This window comes from Aspergillus pseudotamarii (assembly GCF_009193445.1).
Source record: "Aspergillus pseudotamarii strain CBS 117625 unplaced genomic scaffold BDV38scaffold_21, whole genome shotgun sequence".
In the NCBI taxonomy this organism is placed as follows: domain Eukaryota; kingdom Fungi; phylum Ascomycota; class Eurotiomycetes; order Eurotiales; family Aspergillaceae; genus Aspergillus; species Aspergillus pseudotamarii.
The window spans coordinates 320,065-342,088 of NW_022475035.1; the positions used below are offsets into that span (position 1 = coordinate 320,065).

The following is a 22,024-nucleotide window of genomic DNA, read 5'->3' on the forward strand; positions in this document are numbered from 1 at the left end:
TTAACAGGCAGAAATGGCCCAAAACCAGAAAATAAAAAGTAAGCACGCTGTGATTAATTGATCACAAAGACGATAAGCCTGACAAAGGTAAACTAAGGAGAATTAAATAATAAATAACAGGAGAATAAACAGAATTTGGCCTGAGACAAATGTAGACAGAGCTGCGGGTTTGGTCGGTGGCGTGTTCCGTTGCTCTCTCTTTCGTCGGTTTCTTCTCTCCTCCCTTCATCCTCCATCTCTTTCCCTCTTGCGAATCTTCTTCCTCCTGCTTCTCTTCTGTTTCTACGATAAGCTAATTGGCCTCAATATCACTATTAGTTATCTATCTAAAATCTGGCATCCTTGAATAATATTGCGACTTTTTAGCGCTTCTTTCGCACTGCAGGTCAAAAAAAAAAAACAGCCGCGTCGCTAGTTTTTAACATGCCATCTTATCGCTTGGGTGAGTGACTTTTCAAATTGTCTGTCTTGTATTCGGGCAAAGAGCTCGCTGGTATATCACTATCATTACTGCGAGCATGCGATAGAGCCTATTCAGTGTGATCTTGGATCTGTTTGCTGTCGTCCCTGGGTCGCGGTTGTGTTCCCAGCCATGTCAAACAGCCGCTGGGTGCCTACTTGCAACAAGGCAGATGTCGCACAGTTCCTTCTTTTTTATCTTTTCTTTTTTTCTATCCGTATCCCTCTCTATCATTCTCGTTCTTTGTTCCTCGACCTTTATTGCTACATCTATACATTCATTACATATAGATGCTGCTTTGCTCTGTTTATTTCCATACATAGAGCGTTATCCTAACCTTGAAACAGAGCAAGCCTCCACCGGCAGAGCTGGCTGTCAAAACAAAGAATGCAAAGACGAGAAGGTCAAGATCGCCAAAGGCGAGCTCCGGCTCGGCACCTGGGTTGACACCGAGCGCATCCAGGCATTTCTCTGGAGACACTGGTGAGCTCCCACTTAGCTGAATGGACCTATCAGAATTGCCAGACTGACGCCTGTAAAAGGGGCTGTGTAACGCCCAGAATCATTGCTAGTCTCAATGAAACTCTTGGGGAAGATGACGAGAAGGATTACGAACAGCTAGATGGCTTCGAAGATCTTACTCCCGAAAATCAGGAGAAGGTCAAGAAGGCGCTGGAACAGGGCCATGTTGATGACAAGGAATGGAAGGGGGTATGCAAATCCTTTTCTTATGTCCCCTTCCGATTGTTATTTTCTAGACTCGGTGCTGCGTTCTCAATTCCAAGTGCTAACAGATATAGGATGTTGAAATGAACCGTCCCGGTAAGAATGGCTTCCGCAAGCGTGGATCAAAGAAGAAGGCGGCTGCCGCTGAGGTTTGTCTCACCATCGTTACCATGTAACCCATATGCAAGCTTTCTAAACCAAGTATACAGGAGAGCGAAGCTGAAGAAAAGTCTCCTGAGCCAAAGACCAAGAAGCGTAGTCGTCAGTCAATCAAAGAGGAGGCTGAAGACCAGGCTGAAGAGGCACCGGAAACCAAGAAGCCCAAGAAAGGAGCACGTGGAAAGCGAGCCTCCGAAGCCGACAAGGCGACAAAGGAAGAAGCAGACGACAATGCGGCAACTCCTGTAAAACCTAGGGCAACTAGGAAGGGCCGTGCCTCGAAGAATGACACCGAGGACAAAGAGTCCCCGGAAGCTCCTGCTAAAGCTGCTAAGCCCGCTGTTAAGCCTGCTGCAAAGCGACAGCGGAAGTCTGCTGCGAAAGACGATGAAGCGGAGACTGTTGAAGAAGAGCCTGCTGAGGAAAAGCCTGCTGAAGAAAAGCCTGCTGAAGAAAAGCCCAAGCGAGGCCGGAGGAAGAAGACTGCTTAATAGCACCCTATCGCAAACGGAAGCTCTCAGTCTTAATTATATGCATGGTGTCTTAATGGTCTGTGAGGCTTTTCGTTCCGTTTCGTTTGTTGGTTTCTAGTGTCGCTCCGTGTTGTTATGCGAGTATGTTGAAGTTTTGTGTGTGGGCAAGCGAGCAAGCGTCTCCGTTGTATGTCAACTTTACCTGTCCGAGGCAAAAGAATTATGCCGATAACTATATGGTGTATTAATAGGAAATCTTAATAGGTGCTTTAATGATACAGCCACCTAATTCTGTATAACAAAGTCCAGAACCTTGTAAGATGAGGCAGCCTAATCTCTCAATTCCTAACGTAGATCATTCTACTTTCCGACATCAACCATGCATCCTAGATACTAAACAAACTGGGACAGACAAAGTCGCGTATTTCAAGAGAGGCATGATTAAAATCAAAGGCTTGCAAAAGCACTATAAAGACTCAGCTCAAGGAGTGGCGCCGAAACGAACAAGTCATGCCTCAAAAAGTTCATTAAAACGAGATATTGATATGGTCCCTAAAACCATATCGAATGATACGGTAGGCCAACCTCTGAGAAGTGAAGAAACCAGCATGAGTCAAGGAATGAAACCGATTGATCTGAGCTCAAGCAGTCTCGTTCGGCTCTTTAACAAGAAGATCGGACTTTTTTTAAATGATTTTCCGTACATATTGTCGTGCTTGCTGTGCAATCATTGGGTCATCTTAGGTGATTCATCGTTACTGTGAGATAGTGTAAGCACATACTTTATGTTCAAAGTAAGCAGTAAATTGAAGAAGACCAACCCAATCTCCTCAAGATCATCCATGTGATTACACATAGCAACGAACAGATCGAAAAAGAACTTATGACCCATCTCCATCTCATACTGCATGGTTCCACTGGTCTTGAAAATCTGTCGGGTCCGAATGATCATAGCCAAGTAATGAGAGCGCAGTCGATACTCCGAGTCTGGCGTGTTGTCGTAAGCATACCGAGCGGATCTTAAAATCACATCGATGGGGATTCCGCTCTGAAGTCCCTGCTTGCGTATAGCAAGGCTTTTGAGCCCCTCCAGTCCATACTTCTCGGCTGCGCAGTACACAACTGTGTCCCTGAGGACGATGTCGCCTACAGCGGAGTGAAACATAGTCGCTTCGCTCGACCCGCGGCCACCGGGGTGGGTGGTGACATTCTGGCTATTCTCGAGTTCCCATGAATTGGTGTCCTTGTTACGGAGCAGGCGCGGGAAATAATCCCCCTTGTACAAGAATTCGAGAACGCAGGATAAAACTTCTGGCTCTCTGGGATATGTTAGGGACATGTCCTTGTATTGGTATTGTTGCTATTCTTGATTTGAGGACATACTCATCTGGCAGAGCCACTGCCTTATTCGTGCTGTCCCCGACGAACCCGTCTTGGAGTAGAGACCGGAATAAAGGTGAGCGGCATAGTATTTCCTCATGAGCTACGAAGACACGTTGTTCGTGACTCACGATCATGGTGACTATAGGGCTCGTGAGGGGACTATAGAAACCATCCAAGATTAGCTTAAAGTCTTGTGCTAGAGCTCAAGTAGGCATTCTACAACAGAGAACAGGGATTTTGAAAACAAGGAATTATATTAGTTACTCACGTAGCCGGTGACTGACTTTCCACCTTCTCTTGCATTTTCTTCGCCTTCACATGCCTACCGTGTGTCTTCCTTGGTGACCTTCTAGACTTCCCGATCCGATCGCTTCGAGTGAACGAGCGATTGGCGGTTTTCAGCCTATCGTCCATGCCCATGAACTTGGCCAGGAACGACACTAGAGACATCCAGACGTAGAGACAAAAGATTGACAGAAGAAGCCAAATAAAAGGAAAGAATCAAACGAGCTGGTTGATATAAACGAATGACGCTACCGACTCACGCACATTGCATGAAACAGAGAGTCCTGGAAGCCTTCCCAAAACAAGACCCTACCCCGTAATCGCAAGCCTTCATTAATAAAAATGAAAGCTTACAGACCGTTGAGAAGCTGCAGGATTCCTGGGAGCTGGCTTTCGCCTACATAAATCCACCTAGGCGGAGTAGATTCACGTAGCGAGACTTGGTCGACCCTGGGGAGCGCGAGAGAGGAAAGAAGAGAACTGGGATGGAGCTGGCAGAGAGTGTCTTATATAGATGCGGGGAATGAATCATGTGATGGTGAGATCGATGATCAGCCACATGACGGCGTAGATCATGGTTTCTTGTAGATGATTCAGTTCCTATATAGTTTATTCCAGATTGTACGAAATAATGTATGGATAAGTTTTACTTCAGCATACCCTAATCATAGATTAGTTCTCTATGTGCAAACATAATTATCTTCATGGATCATAATCACCATGAATATTCACTCTCTATTCCCTGCATCATTAAAAGGGTCATCTTCACCACAGGTGATCAATATCTATTTCCAAACTATTAGGATGTAGTAGAGCTGCATAGGTCTCCATTTTCAGGGTTAATTATATTTTGATTTGTGTCGACCTGGAAAACTCTACTCATTGTACTAGCAATCGATATTTTTGAGGTCCATACAACACCAAAGAATGACATATACCAAGTTCTTCTTCGGCGGTGACAACCAGTACTGGTAGATGTCTATATTCACAGGCAAAATACTTTTAGTACAGCAACAAACACAACATTCACCAACGCACTGATTATCATAATCAGAACGTTAACAATAGCGAGATTAGAGACAGGACGACGGGTTTTGCCGCTCCCAGAGACCCCAGCGCATAAGCGTTCACTTACTCTTTCTTATCAAAGCCTTGCCCTTTCATACAATCAAGGTGAGTAAGAAATAAACGCTCTCATTATTCATATTGAGTCTGTTCTTTTTCGGACCCCTATATCTTTCGTTGCTAAGTATCAATGTTTATATCATCCGCTAATCTTAGGTAAAAACAGACATAGGGTACTATGGTAAACTGGACATTAGCAGGGATTACTATCCAGGGAGATGTACTCATTACATCCGTGATAATACATACACTTCTCACGCTGCTTAAACTGTATGGATTATATGTGCTGGGTGTGCTGGCCGATTTTGCTGCAAATTTCCAAGCAGATGAACTGGAGGAGTGGTTGGAAAATGCTAGGGCTCGAAGGGACAATGCCTACGCATACAGCAGTCTTACAGACAGTGATTTGGCAGACACTGATATCACCGATAGTGATTACACTGACAGTGACTGAAAAGTTGGCATGATCCATGGAAGTGGTACTATGGGTAGTGGTCTGGTTTGATTCATGGGTAATTGTTTCTCAGAGGTGGTTTTACGGACCGTGATTGAGAGGTTGGATTGATTCATACAACGTACCTGATGGCCAGACTACCTTGCTTTATCTCTGCTTTTCAGTATCTGCGAACAGTGTCATCCCTGGTCAGAATCAAGCAAGCCACATAGTGAAATCTCTCGCTATCCCCAATCGTGGTATCATTTCCAAGCTCAGGGGGTAAATGCCGACATTCTCTGCATAATACTCTTCTCTTTCCTTCATTAGTTTCATACTCTTCCAACAATGACTATGATCTTTAATATCGCTACAAAATGTCACCATCTTATCGCGCAATATTGCGAAAGCAATTTCAACATCTTTCTAGCCACCTCCTATCCGTCTCTACTAGCAAGATATGTATACAGTAAGTAAGGAGCATCGGCTGATAAGCCATCACTCTCCTTGCGCAAGGACACGAGCAAAATCGGACTATCGGTAAGGTATCCCACTAGAAGTCCTTGTGAGAGGCGCCAAGGATTATCTACTTAGTTCTCTCAGCAGTGGAATGTATATTGCAAATGTTGCCAGGATAAATGTACAGCTTTAATAATCGCTAAAGCCATTATTGATGGCCTCTCCATTTCTTCCCATTCTTTTATTATGGGAGCAAATCTATGAGTTACAGTTGAGGCTAGAAGAAACATAATAGATGACCGAACAAGGGTTATTTTGCGAGGCTGACTTCTTGCAGCCCCAATCAGCCATGAGTTTCATCCCGAATTGCAGATGATCTTCGCAGCCATTTTCACGATTGGGTTAGCGTACAGGCTCCATAGGTGCGCATCTTGCGGTCGATGGAGCTACTACAACCATAATTAGTGTCGCCCTCCCCCTGCATTATATTATAATACCTTTCACTCTGAAATCTAGTTAATGATTCAAGAGAACTTCCCGACACAAAAAGTAAACATACCCGATAGCAATACTACTCTGTTTCTGCTCCAGCGTACGCTTTTACATATTATGAAAAATAAACTGACAACTTACGATATAAAATTCCGCAGGAAGGCACTTCCAAAGATCCTCAAGCTATTTCGCCAGACGCCCAAACCTGAGCGGACTGTATTCCCGGGCTTCCTGGATCTTCCTAGCGAGATTCGTCTGCTTATCTACCGATTTGCCTTCGCTACTACCTACGACCATATCCTCGTCACTGTCGATCGTGACAGGCGTGCGAGTCGTCCGATAATAAACACAGATGACCCAAACGAACGACCTACTCGAGAGCTTAGATATACCCGCAAGCCTTCCATACATCTGCCGGTAGCCTTACTTCGGACAAACCAACAGATATACTGTGAAGCCCTTCCAGTTCTATACACGAACACCATATTCTCAGCCTCCTCGAATCCCACCTCGTTAATGTACTTGAAAGATCGCCTGTCGGAATTCGCAAGAAACAATATTCGACAAATTCAGCTTTGCCCTACCTCTCTCCTCTCGCAGTCTTTTATTCGGGAGCGAGAGTTGCTATCGTGGACCGTCGTTTGTGCTGAAGTCGCTAATCTTCCTGGCCTCCGCCAGGTTCGGATATCATACCCCAACGCGGAGATGCTAAAAGATGGTACTGTAGAGTTCCATCGACGGCGATATGCAAAATGGTTAGGTTTAGTTCGAGCTGAAAAGTCTCTTGTCTTTGACGTATTTGAGGGTAGCGCAGAAGAAAGGGAAGAATGTCGAAGGCAGTTCATAGATATCATACAAGATACCGATGACACCTTGGGAGAATGATAATTCAAGGTATATTTTATAATAGCATCCTATGTCTCGAGCATCCTGTCATGTTCTACGATCTATAGAAATAAATAGTTCTAGTCTATGTTGCCCAATTGCCCCTCAAAGGTAGTCGCTCAGTTAGTTAGAATCACAGCCATAGTTGTGATCATTTATATTGCAGCCAGACTCCAGAGACCATCTGTGTAGGTCTGTATCTGCATTGAAGCAAATTTATGGTGATATATTCCATACCGAGGTGATTTTTTATTGGGCTCTTAGTATTATTTATCGATTGACCCGCGGCTGTATCCTCTGTTAAAATATTCTTTCTACCGGATGCTTCTCAGTACAATTTACAATAAATCAAGCGAAGTATATCGCCCAAGGGCAATTAAGCAGCAACTCATCTAACCATACTAGTAGTAACGGGAGTCGAGGCTCATATAAAGAGTCTACCTCAGTCCGTCCCTCGTTTGAACCGCATTGAATCCCCTACACTTCTCCACCTAGAAAATGGCGACCTTGTCCCCCACTCCATAAGATAGGGCAACCAGCTAACGGAGTTAGGACACGCAGGAATATGGACAAGAATAACAACGCTAAACCCACCTTTCCCCAGAAGGCTAGCAAATCTCACCAGGTTGATGCTTTGACGCCTGATGAGATGGATTACGATATCAAAGGGTTATCTCTTGAGGAACTTGTTCAAGACATAGCGAAAGATGTACCAGCTGATGTGATGAGGAAGAAGTGGGAATTGGATGAACGCAAGATGAATTAAGTCGCTGTAGAAACAGCAATGCCGAGTCTTTCTATTCGATCTTCGGTTTTCGCAGTAAGGTTTGTGCGGGAGTTTTAGGAATCAAATGGTTCACCTCGAGAAAGTAGATGACCTTTACTTTTAATGCCGGAGAGCGAGACTTATGGATGTGTAAAGCTACTACTAGTATTATCATCAACTGTGTAATTAGGGTAGGGGAAGAGGAGTGGTTGGGCTGTAGATATATTTGACTTTCATTTTTATATCATGATGTAGCCCTTTGTACTAAGGTGATACTAATGTTTCCCGAACACGCGACATGTCCACGTGAGGATTTCATGAGGCATACTGGAATATAATATTTCTTTCGGACTTATGCAGCGATGGTTAGCTTCTACACAATATATTTAGAGAGTAACAGCAACATAAACACATCGAGTTGCCAAGAAAAAATGTTCAATTCAGGTTCAGAGGTAATTGACAACGGTAAACAAGTATTTTACTGAAATACGATTCAACGTCGTCAGAAGCGAGGGGCAGAGGTACTGCTTACATGCTGAGAACAGGCAGATGATAGATCATAACTCATATCAATGCTCATACATTAGTGAAAAGCGTAACATGCATCTTAAGTTACTAGTTAGCAACCCGCCAATCATAGTTCAGCAGGGTAGATCTTTGACCGAAGGAGAACCTGTGGCTATGCGCCTCAATTTGTGGCGCATGAAGTCAGTCGCACAGGTCAGGCAGTGATATCATCGTCCCGGAAGCTTCGTTGTTCCTGGATTCCTGAATGCATTTGTAGACCCCTTTCTCCAGATTCTGGGGAAACTGAATGCTGATCTTTGAAATATTTAGGCGACGTTTCTGGTCTAGATCACTGTCATCTAGGGATACTCTAAAAAATTATTTTGAGAATATACAGCTCACCGACCTACGAACTTTAATACCCCTCTGTCGATCTGCTCGATCTTAGCCCTTGCTGGCCAAGACTGCCTTTTAACTTCGCCACTACCTTTAAGCTATCTGAGAGGAATATAATTGTTTCACTTGCTGTCTTTTATACTCTGATTATATATTTATTCGTCCTATTTAGATAAAGTAACCCAACATGCAGCAATTCAAACACTGGCGACGTCCGTCACAGCCGAAGCCGCACGACCCAGTGCTGACCTCCGAGGACGAAGCCTTCTTACGAAATATCGTGTCCGAACCCACAAGCGAAGCAGCCCATCCCTCTGCTGGTGCAGCTGATGATAGCCGGTCGCCTGTCAGTCCCATTGCAACAGATGCGCCTGACACCCTCCTATCACCAGTGTCGCCCTTGGAAGAGTTCAGAGAGCTAGGTGAAGAAGCAAGGAAGGCTCGAGAGAAGGAGGAACAAAGATCTGGCCCTGATCCCCAAAGACAGAGCTCCAAGGATGGAAGTTCTTCGCAGACAGAGGAGAAGAAGAAGAAAACCTGGAGCAGTTGGTTACGGAGGAAGACCACTGTGAAGAAAGTGAGCTCTTTCTCGGCGCCTGTTTTTTCATTCATCGCACTTATATGCAGTTATTCATTCTAACATTTTATGGTGATAGGAAAAACAACCTGTAAAGACCGACGTATCGGGTGACGAGCAGACTAATCCACCCACCGATTCCAAGGACGAAAATGACGCAAGGCAGGAGACAGAGGATATGACGGAGATACTAGAAAGGCTGAACCTCGCAGCGGACAATAACCGTGTTTTCTCGGTCAGCGAAGAGATGCAGGAGCTTCTGCGCAAGTTCAAGTTGATCTTCAAGGACTTGATAAACGGGGTCCCGACTGCTTATCATGACCTTGAGATGCTCCTTACTAACGGTAACACGCAGTTGCAAGGCGCATATTCTAAGCTCCCAGGGCCTATACAGAAGCTCATCGAAAAGCTTCCAGAGCGATGGACGGAAACTTTAGCCCCTGAGATGATTGCTGTAGCAAGTGAAAGGGCTGCAAAGAGCGGCGTTAATATAGATAACATTGGCAAGGCAGCCGCCGCTGCCAATAAGATGGGTATTAAGGTTCCCAGCCTGAAAGAACTGGTTGGGAAACCGGCGGCCATTGTCGGCATGCTACGATCGATCATGGCGTTCTTGCGAGCTCGATTCCCTGCCGTGCTGGGCATGAATGTGCTTTGGTCATTGGCTCTATCTAGTAAGTGTGACTGACCGTAGATTTCTATGCTCGACGTGCTATTGTTGGCGAAACATGCTGACAATTGCGTCATACAGTCCTTTTATTCGTTCTTTGGTACTGCCATAAACGTGGTCGCGAAGTCCGACTCGAGAACGAACGTCTCGTCACCGAGGAGGAGATAGAAAAGCTGAACGAGCAGTCTTCATCTGACGAAAGAATTCGAACAACCGAGACTCTCACTACAACTGCCCCGCAAGGTGCTTCGGCAGCTGAAATCCGGGAGGGCGTGAAAGATGCCCAACAGTCCCGTGAGAGAGCTATGGCTGCGGCTGAGAGTACACAATCGGAGAAGAACGATATGAAGGATAATAACCCCAAGCCGACGAGGTCAAAATCAATTTTATCTATTTGGGGCAGATCGAGCCAGAGGCCAGAACCAGCTACAAAAATTCAGCCTTACCCGGGAACCTGATTATGCCTTCTTGTTCCACCTTTGTTTCGATTTTGACTTTTCTATTCGCTCGTTTCGTGTTTGGGCTGGCTACTTGGGGTTATTGTTCGATACCACCTTTGTTTACTTCACGAAGCTTGTATGGTCATGATTACAGGATAACGACACAGAACCGGGCCTTTGGTTTCTTGGCACTTCTAAGGATTTTAATTTATGCAGATGACTATGACGATTCCATCTTAACAATACGAGCAATATGACATTGTGATCTTCTTCAGCCAGTCAAATAGCACCGGAGGAAGATGAGTAATGGGTCTCGGAGCAAAAGAAAAAACCAAAATAAAAAGCCTACTGGGGGTAAGAGAGGACGTCAAAATTGGCCACCTGTTCTATTCAAAGATAGCACCTAATCTCCCGTGAGCCATGGAAAGGGATCGGTCCGGCCAGAAATTGCGGATATGCGGTCCCGAGTGGCAATTCAACGGGTTCCATGAGGCTTCCTGGGAAGGTCGGCATCAATGCGGCCCATCCTCGCGTGCCGGAATTTTCTGGAAGATCGGCTCTGCGCTAGCTAGACTCATTTTACAGACACCCGAGACAGCCTGCACATGTGAAGCACATGAGGCGAGATGCCTTGGAGCTACTGCTAATTATTACTCTAGTGCTTCGTACTAAAGTCGTGGAACTGTCTGGTATTTAAGGCATTGATGCTTCCATAGTACGCTGGAAAATAAATCGACGGGTGCGGGGTGCAGAGAATTAGTATGCATTGGCCAATGGGATCTTCGGGGACTGCCGATCATGAGTAAGTGATGGGCCTAATGGACATAAATGGTTAGTGGAGCTTGGTACCATAACGAAAATTACCGTCTTGATAAAGGGCTGCTACTACTAGTACCTACTTAGGTACTACTAGGTGAGAAGGGCTTGCTTACTGGAAGTTCAATATATGGAGATATTATAGTGTAAAAAGTATTTTACATGCCATATGATCCCTGACTACCTCCTGGTAGTTAGTACGTTGGATGATGTCTTCTAGCCCTTGTGTACCGCCCATGAAAAGCTGGCTGTTTGAAGCATTGTTGTCTGTAACAGTATCGAACCACCACAGTGGAGACGGACAACTGTACATACATACGGAATATTCTGGACTAGAAATGCAGGTGATTCCTGGCATCTGTATATAGTATAGTAGTTTGGTTTTACCCAATAGATGCAGTGTTCACGAACTGATGTTGCAGCCGGGCTCACCAGTTTATGCCCATGCGTGTATTAATTAGTGTACGCATTGTATAGCCCACTGTCCAGGATTTGAGCCATACCGGATAGCGCGCCTGCATGGCCCATTCATCCTGCATATAGATAATCAGTTCCACGATTCGGCAACCATTCCAATGCAGCCAGCTGTCCCCTTACCGCCCCTTTGATCCAATCAGGCCTTGCATCATACGTACCAATGTCGACTACAAAGGCTAAGTATTTTAGGTGAGTAAGTAAGTATGTACAAGTACGATCTAGGCAATAGTAGGTGCTCATACTCCATCAAGTAGCTACCTAACTCCTAATCCTTCCTGGTGCCAGGTAATGGACAAGTGTGTCGTGTCATATCCTGACAGCGGCAACGGCGGGAATTCGCCTGTAATGAACCTCGATATAGCTTTCCTCTTCCTTCTACTTTCCTTGTGTTATTGTCCTATGCTTGCCACTGTGGAGAGGGATTGTGAAAATATGAAGCAAGAGGGATGACAGTCGTCCGGACTAGACCAGGAAAAATCAATAAAATAGAATTTGCAAATGAATCATTACTTCAGTCGTTGGCGCGGTAGATGGCCGCCGCTAGTGGCGGACCTCGGCCAATCCGAACCAGGATTGGAGGTAAGAGAATGATTACGGACATTTCCATATGGAGGGACCATTGTAATTCTGTTGTACTCGGCAGCAATCCAACGAATCGCCGACAGAATTCCATCCTGCCACTCGCAGATACATGGTTTTGTTATTCTTCCTGACTCATATGATGAATCATATTTCTCGGGTAAATACAGTTGTGATCTCGAGATTGATGATGTAGTTGTCTGCAGGCTCGTGCAGGAAGCACGGTTCAAAGAAAGCCCCCTGACTTGATGGGGCATGTATGTATCTAGCCTGTACAGAGTACATACTACTACATATTCCTGTCCCATCCTTTAGGCAATGCTTTTTCCGTCGAACGTTGGTAATTTTACGGAGATTTTGGCGCATCCGTTGGAAGATCGCTCTCTTACATACTTGATATCGCATTCCACATGACCCCTCATTGGGGATGGGAGGCTCAGAAGAGATCTACATTCTTCTCACCTACAGGGCTATTGGTAGTTCGTACGTTATTCCCGTATTTGGTTGTGGAATGGTTTCGAAGGTAGATAGACGTACGTATATCGGAAATGTAGGAGATTTTTAAATCGCTGTCACGCTTGTCGGAAGAAGAAATATGCCTCGTAAATGAGGCATATTGCTGTGCCCTTCTTCGCTTGTCTGAGTATCCGACTATTTTCGTCGTATTGAAACTTTTCATTTGTAGAGCGGGCCAAGCGCCCTGTATCTCTGACATGGCAAACGCAAAACTGGGTACGGGGTGAGTGTCGTTATTGATGGATCATCGACGCAAGCTGCAGAATAAGGTACCCAACGGAAAATCCTCCTGTACAGAGTGCCGTACATACATACTGTACATCCATATCAGCTCGACTTTCAGAGCTCTTTTCGTAACTAGGTACCTTTGGTCGAGTCCTGGATTATCCGAGTGTCGTGACTCAACTTCAGCAGTGAATCCTTATCGAGCTGGTCAAATCCATATTCCATGACTGGCTGTTCAAGTCTCGATGACTGATGAATATCGCCTCAAATCAAATCCTTTACAGATCCATTCATTCATTGGCTCCGGCCGCTAAGAGAAACCGTAGGCAAAAAAAAAAAAAAATGAAAAAAACAGAAATGAAAAGGGAAGAAAAAAAAAGATGCGGTGAGCACCTGCCGACCAATGATGCTACATGCTTTAGTGGTTCCTGACCAATCAAAGATGACAATACTGCGACCGGGTGATGCAAGCCCCACCATGATTGGAAAAATTGGCCCGCCCCATCCCCAAGTCCGTTCCGTCTTGTAACGGGCCAGTGACGGTGGTGGTACAGTACGCTAGCTGATCTTCTGTCTCCCTTCTCTTTCTCCCGGCCTTTTCTTCTTCCAAACATCCCAATCCACCCCTCATTCGATCTGCCATCCAACGTCGCAGATTCCCCTCCTTTTTACACGCTATAGAAATTCTTTTCACTGTCCTTACCAACAAACATCGTCATAAGTTCGTTGCCAAAATGGCCTTCGTTGAGCTGTAAATTTCTCGCTGGGGGGCATGGCAGTCTTTTCCTGCTCCCCAGTCCAGCAGCTCCGAGTTTCCTCAATCGACTTGACGATATTTGTTCTCTCTTTCGACGCAAAGTCTTGCAGCGTCGAAATTGCCCCAAAGTACAGTTACAGAAGAGGCACATTAACGTCCGCGGTGGACGGTGAGGTGCTTTCACTCTCGAAAAGTTCTTCTCTATTGTTCTGATACAAACCTCCCCCCCTCTTCTCTTCCGACCCCTGGCCTCTGACCACCTATCCTTCATCTTTATCAAACGATAACGAATGCTCCCCTGATTCTCCCGACGCTATTAACGAATTGACGGCCAAGAAAAGCAACAAACTTGCCTTGATCATCTACTTATACCCTCTGCGGAATCTCTGACGCAATACACTAAGTCTTGCAAACGGGTAACAAAACTTTGTCAACTCGGGGTAACCAAAACCGATTTGGATCCATATCGAACCGTACTTTTTTCAATTATCACATCTAAACAATACCATTGTCGACACAATGCCACCAACCGCTCACTCCCCCAAGCGGTCTTCGAAGGACGCCGGCAGGGAGAACCGCCATCGCAACTCGAGTCCCATGTCCCGCATCGGGCAACACTCTCCAAGAATATCAAACAAGGCAATCTCCCTTGGGTCACTGGCGGCTAACAGGAAACGGAGGGCTTCCTCGTCCGTCTCCAGTGTGTCATCGGTCTCTTCTGTAGATCTCAGCGATGATGTAAACGAGTCAGATGCTGATGACGAAGAGGACCCACCTGCTCTACGTGGCCCGTCTTATGGCCGTCGTGACAAGACTCATAAGGCGGGAATGAAATCTACTAAAAGAACAAAGAAGATGAGGCTATCGGATGATGACGGCTACGATGGCCAAAAGAGCAGTGGTGATAACGACTCAGAAGATAGCTCCGATGATGTTTACGCTGCAGTCGACTACATTAGCGATGGGGACGATGATGAAGATCAAGATGTAGAGAAGTTGGAAGAACTGTTGATCGTGGAGTCAGAGGATGAGAACGATTTCAATGGCATATTGACAGCCTCTACCGTCAGCGTCGCCAATTCCCATGATTGGGCGGGCCCCAATGTGTTTGATGACCACATGCTGCTTTCAGCTGCCTCGTTTTTCGACGAAGAGCAGCTCTACAGCGCCATGGAAGCCTTTGGGGAAACCGACTTGGCAAGTGAAACAGCCGTAGAGACGCCGGTTCCTCGTCGGGTGCATTTTGAGGAAGACTCAGATTCATCTTCCGATAGCGATTCCCATACAGAGGATGAAATTCCGAGTGACTTCCTCCAGCAGGACAGTCTTGATCCCCAGCTGCGTCGCATGATTGAGAATGACAACGAGACCTACAGCAACCGCCGTCGGCAGTCCGACGAACTGTTTGCGGAGTCCGACTATGGTCATTCGAACATTTATCACGTTGAGTCGGATGCTGTCTCCGAGGAATCGGAGTCGAGCGGATACGAGAGTATGCAGACACCTATGGACATTGAACTTAACCTTTTACTAACCGATTTGAAGCCGATGATGGCGAGACTACAGATGAAGACCTTCCCCCACCAGCAACAATTACCCATCCTCGCTCTATCCTGCGCCGCGATTCCTCGGCTTCTCTCCAAGCTACCACTGCTGAAGAGACGAATGATCCCACTTCCCGCCGGCGAGGGCCCATAATGGGAACCTTCGTTGCGGATCCTCACAAGCCTGTTGCACTCGTGGACTGCACGGGCAAGCATCTGGTGATCATTCCTGCATATGCCTCCTCCCGTCATGATTGGCTTGAGTCTGCCACAAATAGCATCTGTGGCACGGCTAATAATAGTCCGCGGGCAACTACAATGCACCTCGTTGATGAGAGTGACACAGATGCACTCGCATCACCGAATCACGTTGACCTCAGTCCAATGTTGGCCTCTAGCGCCAACCTCATGATGACGGCCCTTGGGAATGAGGTTACCACCGGTGGTCAAGTCATGGGTCCTCCTGAGGCCTTCTATCCGTCTCGTGACTTTGCCATTGATAGTTCATTTGAGGATGATGAAGAGGATGATCCAGAGGCTGCTTTGAACGTCGATGATTTTATTGACTTTGGTAACGGCTCCTCTGATGATGAGATGGACAAGGAATTCGACGATGATGCACTTGCCTCGCCGATGGCTGCACCCATCATCCCTGCTGCTGCCGGCACACCAACCCCTAATCGCAGTGGGGATTCACAAACAAACAGTGCGGAGCGCTTCTTGAACCACCTGGATCGTGGTATTGTGACGGCTTTCCGTCGTAATCACAATCGGTACCAGGCACTGCTACGCCTCCCACAACACCGGGAGTTTATGCCGGCAAACTCACCATCTCGACCAGCCAGTGTCTTTAGACACGCAAAACATACGGATCAACGCACGCCTACGCGGAAACGCAAAGCGAGCGGTTACAATGGCGGCGAGGCAGTCCGACGGAAGCTGATGGATGCCCACCGTCGTAGTCAACTTCCTTTTTAGGAATTTAACAGCAGACATCTTAATGTAAAGACGTGTCTCTCTTACTCTTGCGATACCCATCCCTGTTATGACCACTTATGTCTCGGATTTACTGGCACGTTGCCACGGCAGAGCTCTCATTTTCTTCTTTTATTCCCAAACCTTACTGAGTATGTGTTAGCGGCATAGACCTCCCCGTCAGGGGCCATGACTTCAGCTCGGTTTCAGCTGATAAAAGGTTCGACGGCTGGTTGTTTGGTTTTTTTTTTTTTTTTTTCTTTGGATGGAGCGGGCGTCTAGACCAAGGATTGATTGATTAGGACCGGTCTGTGTGTATGGGAGGCTTTCTGCGAGGAAATTCATTTCGGTCGAGGAGAAGCTGGTGATGGAGTCTGAAAAACCCGATGGCCAAAAGTTTACGTGATTTTCTTCCTGGAGTCGATGGTGATCCTATATTTGGCGAAGGGGATATATGGCTCTTGTTTACTCGGATTTGTTGATGTGTCCCCCCTTTATTTTCTTTGTTCTAGGTCTGTCACGTTACAAACCTCGCGTAGATAATATTTTTTATCAATGCAAAAAAAAGTTTAAACAGAAAAACCAAGGAGAAACGTAACAGATCGTTCTGCGTTGTAGGCAGCAAGGAAATGATGGCTTGAGCCTGGAGAGTTGTAGGGTAGCATTGTCCACGGTCTTCAAACAACGGAGGTCCGCGGAAGAAACCTTTGCTACGTCAAAACAAGAGAGCTAAGACAACTTTGGTACTACGTCTCGTTAGTAGCTCATGCCATTGGGTCGTGACCTGGACTTCTCATGGGGAGAGAGAGGCGAAGAAGATACCACTTGATGCAAGCCACCGCACTTGGTCTCGCTTGAGGATGCAACCCATGGACCTGTTGAGCATCGTGCGACATGCCAAGCAAAACGCCCTCGACTCCCCAAAGCCGAGGGTGCACCGAGTTTTTTGTGATGGCGTGCAATGCTATCGGAGCATAACTGATGGAGCGCCTTACCTCATCGCAGGGCATGGGCCCTGGGGAGACGGTAATTCCTCGGTCGAGAACATTTTTGCCTTGATGTAGAGGGAAAAAGGTTCCCAGCTGGTTTCACCATGCTTCCCCATTCCGAGAGAGAAGAAATGATAGGTCGCAAACAACTTGTGGCGGATGCCGTGATCATCTGATTCGTTCGCACCCTATCCTCAATGGGGGAGGTGCTCAGTAGTACCTAGAAGGTAAAGAGTTCCCTGGCGTGGGATGAGAGATCGGGATTTGCTTGTTGTCTTTGCGACGAGCTTCTCATTATCTTCGCCTCGCTACATCCACCCTATTGAAGTTTAATCGCAGAGTGTGAAAGAGTTAATCGGGGGTTAAAGGGTTCGGGCGGTTCGTGATCCGGTCCGGCGGTTAATCGACGCTGGGGGGGGGGGGAGCGTGGTGAGAGATCCATGTCAGGAAATATTTGCCAAAGAATCGAGAACCCTATAATTAGTTCCCGTAAAATTAGAGGCTTCGGGGATCCTCTCACACTGGCTGAGTTTCAAGCGAGACGCCCTGTGGAGTGATGGTGGCACATTCTGACCCTGCCGTGGACCTTCATTCATAACTTGACAAGATAGCCTTGATACTATGCGACTATTCTCTGATAATGGGTGCGGGGTGATTTATACACTGCTTAGGGTCTGGATTGTAACCCTTCCAGGGGGCTGCTTTGTGTCTCTCCACTAAACCTTCGATCTATCAATTGCATATTTTACATTATTGCCTCCTATGATTAATCGTAATTTCGATTTGATTCTGGACTGGACACAGCGCTTCGCCACCACCGTTTCCTTTTTATGTTGTCGTTGTATTGTCTAATTCTTATTCTTCTATTTAGTCTGCCCTGAGAGGAAGGACCCTCTGTCGATCCGGCGGCTGTTCGAGCGATCATCACCGGTTTCCTTTCCCCATAGGCTAGACTAGATCTTATCCTCACACCTGTTCGTCTGAAGACTTCACTACCGGTTCGCACATCGGTACCTGTTCTCCGTTCTTCAGAGAGGAGGCATTTAGTTGGCGATCCAGGGCGCATATTTTGCTCTCTGTCTCTCTGTCTCCTCTCTCTCTCTCTCAATTCGCAGGTTATGTGGAAATAATGCACTGGGTGGGGGCGCCGTGATTGGTGAACTGGATTGAGGTACCTGCACTAGCGGCACAGTGCGACAATCGCTGATTGGTCGGTTAGTTATACTTTTGGGTCATTGTTGTTGGACAAGAAATAAAATAAAAATAATACTCAGGAATAATGGAGAGCCAGTAGTATTATTACTTGGTACGACTCAGGTAAAATGAATTATCCATGCATTACCGAATAAAAACAGGGTCCATCAAAAATGAAAGAGAAAAGAAAAAACACAAGACAAGACAAATGAAACCCGGGCCGGTTTATAATAAGTAGTCGAAGTCCCTCCCCCCGGAGACCTTGGACGCTTCTGTTTCTATCTGTTCATCTTTTCCTTTTCCTTTTTTTTTTACTCTCTCTCTCTCTGTCGTTTTGAAGTTGTTGTACTATTTTACATCTCTTTGATTCAATACACTCGTTCATCTCGGGTTCACTTGGTGGCCCGTCTTTCGTTATCTGGTTGTTACGGTGTTGTTGTTATTGCTGGTCGAGAATAATAATACTGAACTATATCTTTTTCTTTCTCTTCGACGACTACTACTACTATTCTCACTACTTTCGTCTTGATTCTACCTCCATTCGTTCCACTATTAGTCGCTGACCTCAGTAACCATGAGGGTCTCTACCTCGGTTGCACTCGCCTCTCTCCTGGCCATGGCCCAGGCTCATCCTTCGGGCGCCGTAAGTGTTAATGTATAGAGAGACCCGGTGATTCTAGGCTGATAATTCTCCAGTGGTGGGGCACGGACGATTGCTATACTAGCCCGGATAATACCAATAATGAATGCTCTGACGAGATGCGCGGTGGATTCAACTGGGCTGGCCTCGCCGTCGGTCCTTTCGACTTCTTCGCTGGCTTTGCGTTTTCTGGGTTCTCTTTCAGCAGTAGCTTCAGTGGTGCTGTTGGTGGCGGCTTTGCCGTAAGTAGGCACGCATCGGTGGATACAACGATGTCCATATTAACGTCTACAGGGCCAATGCATTGAGTCGAATCTCTCTAAGGACGACGAGACGTCACCGGAGATCTCGTCCGGCAGCGATAAGACCTTCTCCATCAGCAAACTTCACCTGGTGACCGCCGAAGAGGCTGACATCAAGATCATCTATGACATGCCTGATGGTTCTTCCTGCAAGCATGTTGCACCAATCTCTCCGAAGGGAACTGTTGTCACCAACGACCAGTGCGGTGGTGCCAGCTCTGTCCGATTTGAACTTGCAGAGGAGGCCACCGTGGATGATGTAGTCTTCGGTATCCAGAATATCGAGTTCGAATGCTCCGCTGGCCAGAAGACTCCGACTCCCTCTCATCACCATACGAGTCCGACTGCGACTGGACACTCGTCTACCCCAGTGATTCCAGTCCCGTCGTCGTCCAATGCAGTCACGCCTCCTGCTCCTAGCACTCCCGTCAGGATGACCACCTCGACCGTGTATACTACAAGTTTGATCACCATCACGAGCTGTGCTCCGACCGTTACCAACTGCCCTGGTGATTCGACCACGGTTGTTACTTCCACCATTGCTGTCTCGACCACAGTCTGCCCGGTCACCTCGACTGAAACTCCCGCGAAGCCTACCGAAACCCCCGCGAAGCCTACTGAAACCCCCGGCAAGCCTACCGAAACCCCCGCAAAGCCTACTGAAACCCCCGGCAAGCCTACTGAAACCCCTGGCAAGCCTACTGGAAGTTCCCCTGTTGGCGGTTCCTCCGAGGTTCCCTCTCCAAGCAGCCCCGCTCCCACAGGTACTGCTGGTACTTCGTCGGGAGTTCATCCAACTAGCCATGGTGGATCTTCTTCCATCCCTCCAGAGTCAACCACCACTGTGGTGACATGGGAAACCCTGACTACCTGTCCAGTGACCACTACCGCTACTTCTGACGGCGTCACCACCACTTCCGTCTACAGCACTGTGTCCACGGTTACCCTTACATCGACATCTACCATTTGCAACAAGTGCACTGCTACTCCTCCCACTAGCAAGCCCACTGGCACCCCGAGCGGAACCTCTCCTACCCCGACAGGCGTTTCCCCCGAGGAGCCTTCTGAGGATTCTACCACGACCGTCGTTACTTATACCACCGTGACCGACTGTCCAGTAACCACGACTGCTACTACCGGTGGCACCACCACCACTTCCGTCTACACAACCCAGTCAACCGTTACCTTGACCTCGACCTCCACGGTGTGCACCAAGTGCTCCTCCAGCCCGCCCCCTACCGGAGTCGCGCCTATCAGTACTCCTGCTGAGGGTGCAACGACAGTCGTCACCTACGAAACCGTGACCACTTGCCCTGTCACTACTACTATCACCTCCGGTGGATCCACAACCACGTCTGTCTTCACCACTATCTCGACGGTGACCAAGACCTTCAGCTCTGCCGTGAAGCCAACTGGAATTCCCTCTTCTCCTGCTCCCTCTTCACCCCCTCCATCAGCGCCATGCCCTAACTCGGTGCCCAAGTGCATCAACACCTGGCTCCCTCTCCTGCCCAAGTGTACTTCCAACGCGGAGCCTGGTTGTTTCTGCCCAAACCATGAGTTCACGGACAAAGTCATCAGCTGTATTCAGGCTTGGGGTGCATCCAAAGAAGAGGTCCAGGCCGCGCTCTCCTACTTCACCGGTATCTGTGCTGCCTATGTCCCTGGAAACCCAGGCATTGTCACTGGTATTCCGAGCACCATTACTCTGATCCCCACTCCTGCCCCAACAGGTGTCGCCCCTGTGACCGGCACCAGTGCCGCACCACAGCCAACTGCCGCTCCAGAGGTTCCTCTCACCACCATCATCTACTCCACCTACACGGTGGCCGTTCCGCAGGTTACCTTCACCACCGGCACCTCCGGCCACTCGACTACCGTCGGCTTGATTCCGGGCCCTGCCCCAACCGGTGTATCCCCAGGTCACTCCTCGGGCATCCCGAACCCATGGGTCTCCGCCTCGTCTACGTGGGTATCCCGCCATCATCCTAGCTCGACAGCCAAGCCATCATCTACCTATACCCCTCCTCCCCTCGCTAACAGTGCCTCCTCTGTGTCCACCAGCTTCTGGCTGGCCATGGGAGTTGCCACGCTCTTCAGCATCATCTTCTGATTATAACACTCTCCTTTTTCATATTTGATTTTGATTTCAAAGACCATGTTCCTCATCCCTGCTTCTCAGATTGTTAATAGGTCGTGACATGTAGGTCACTGAGATGAATCTGGAGAGTAAATGTAGCAAGTCTCTTTCCTTCAAATTTATAATGCCTACTGTGCTTTCTGCTTTCTGCTTTCAAGTCTCGTTTTCAAAATAAGCCCTGCAATAATACCATTCTCGCGACAGACAACATAGAAACGTGTTAGCTTATAAAAACCAAATAAACATAACCAGTCAGTAGTAATCCAACAATACAATACAAGTCACCTACAACCCTAGCTACATACAATAAACAAATATACAATCTCAGAATCTCATCAAGTTCAAACCCATCAACTACACACATGCATAGATACATAAATACTATTAACTACGTACTCTAAAATCCAACATTTACTTGGTTTATTTGCTTTAGTTTATTATCATAGTATACACAATGTATAAAATATATTACTGTAACAAGTAATATATAATATAATATAACCACCCCTTATAACTTAGTCTTAGACGAAACTAACGGCTACTAGCTAGGATAAACATGCATGGGTCGTACGTTGAACAGGGATACTCCACTCACTCTACTCCATCGTTAGGCAGGTAGACTACCTCTACTACT

At 47.1% G+C, this 22,024-nt stretch overlaps 8 protein-coding genes across 8 annotated transcripts; 6 read left to right on the forward strand and 2 right to left on the reverse strand.

Annotated features, from left to right (window-relative positions):
• Window positions 1–326: 326 nt before the first annotated feature.
• Window positions 327–1,452, forward strand: BDV38DRAFT_72069 (uncharacterized protein). Its single transcript, XM_032063825.1, has 3 exons — window positions 327–442; window positions 808–943; window positions 1,003–1,452. The coding sequence occupies exons 1-3, from the start codon at window positions 424–426 to the stop codon at window positions 1,271–1,273; spliced, it is 426 nt and encodes a 141-aa protein (XP_031914505.1). The 5' UTR covers window positions 327–423; the 3' UTR covers window positions 1,274–1,452.
• Window positions 1,453–2,169: 717 nt separating this feature from the next.
• Window positions 2,170–3,743, reverse strand: BDV38DRAFT_72060 (uncharacterized protein). The gene is made up of 5 exons (XM_032063824.1): window positions 3,470–3,743; window positions 3,202–3,360; window positions 2,640–3,137; window positions 2,450–2,576; window positions 2,170–2,306 (listed from the first exon to the last, which is right to left on the reverse strand). The coding sequence occupies exons 1-4, from the start codon at window positions 3,649–3,651 to the stop codon at window positions 2,546–2,548; spliced, it is 870 nt and encodes a 289-aa protein (XP_031914506.1). The 5' UTR covers window positions 3,652–3,743; the 3' UTR covers window positions 2,170–2,306; window positions 2,450–2,545.
• Window positions 3,744–4,432: 689 nt separating this feature from the next.
• BDV38DRAFT_244669 (uncharacterized protein) lies at window positions 4,433–5,072 on the forward strand. The gene is made up of 2 exons (XM_032054342.1): window positions 4,433–4,659; window positions 4,778–5,072. The coding sequence occupies exon 2, from the start codon at window positions 4,790–4,792 to the stop codon at window positions 5,063–5,065; it is 276 nt and encodes a 91-aa protein (XP_031914507.1). The 5' UTR covers window positions 4,433–4,659; window positions 4,778–4,789; the 3' UTR covers window positions 5,066–5,072.
• A 1,040-nt stretch (window positions 5,073–6,112) lies between these two features.
• Window positions 6,113–6,880, forward strand: BDV38DRAFT_282117 (uncharacterized protein; the record flags this gene model as incomplete). Its single annotated transcript, XM_032059725.1, has 1 exon — window positions 6,113–6,880. The coding sequence occupies one exon, from the start codon at window positions 6,113–6,115 to the stop codon at window positions 6,878–6,880; it is 768 nt and encodes a 255-aa protein (XP_031914508.1).
• A 1,856-nt stretch (window positions 6,881–8,736) lies between these two features.
• On the forward strand, window positions 8,737–10,254 carry BDV38DRAFT_270617 (uncharacterized protein; the record flags this gene model as incomplete). Its single annotated transcript, XM_032057180.1, has 3 exons — window positions 8,737–9,126; window positions 9,224–9,800; window positions 9,878–10,254. The coding sequence occupies 3 exons, from the start codon at window positions 8,737–8,739 to the stop codon at window positions 10,252–10,254; spliced, it is 1,344 nt and encodes a 447-aa protein (XP_031914509.1).
• A 3,747-nt stretch (window positions 10,255–14,001) lies between these two features.
• BDV38DRAFT_72316 (uncharacterized protein) lies at window positions 14,002–16,509 on the forward strand. Its single transcript, XM_032063828.1, has 2 exons — window positions 14,002–15,098; window positions 15,152–16,509. Exons 1-2 carry the CDS (start codon window positions 14,126–14,128, stop codon window positions 16,126–16,128), a joined length of 1,950 nt encoding a protein of 649 aa, XP_031914510.1. The 5' UTR covers window positions 14,002–14,125; the 3' UTR covers window positions 16,129–16,509.
• A 1,229-nt stretch (window positions 16,510–17,738) lies between these two features.
• On the reverse strand, window positions 17,739–18,598 carry BDV38DRAFT_244679 (uncharacterized protein). The gene has a single exon (XM_032054343.1). It carries the CDS (start codon window positions 18,178–18,180, stop codon window positions 17,881–17,883), a length of 300 nt encoding a protein of 99 aa, XP_031914511.1. The 5' UTR covers window positions 18,181–18,598; the 3' UTR covers window positions 17,739–17,880.
• On the forward strand, window positions 18,599–21,702 carry BDV38DRAFT_244684 (extracellular serine-threonine rich protein). Its single transcript, XM_032054344.1, has 4 exons — window positions 18,599–18,951; window positions 19,005–19,190; window positions 19,243–19,841; window positions 19,884–21,702. Exons 1-4 carry the CDS (start codon window positions 18,883–18,885, stop codon window positions 21,361–21,363), a joined length of 2,334 nt encoding a protein of 777 aa, XP_031914512.1. The 5' UTR covers window positions 18,599–18,882; the 3' UTR covers window positions 21,364–21,702.
• Window positions 21,703–22,024: the final 322 nt, after the last annotated feature.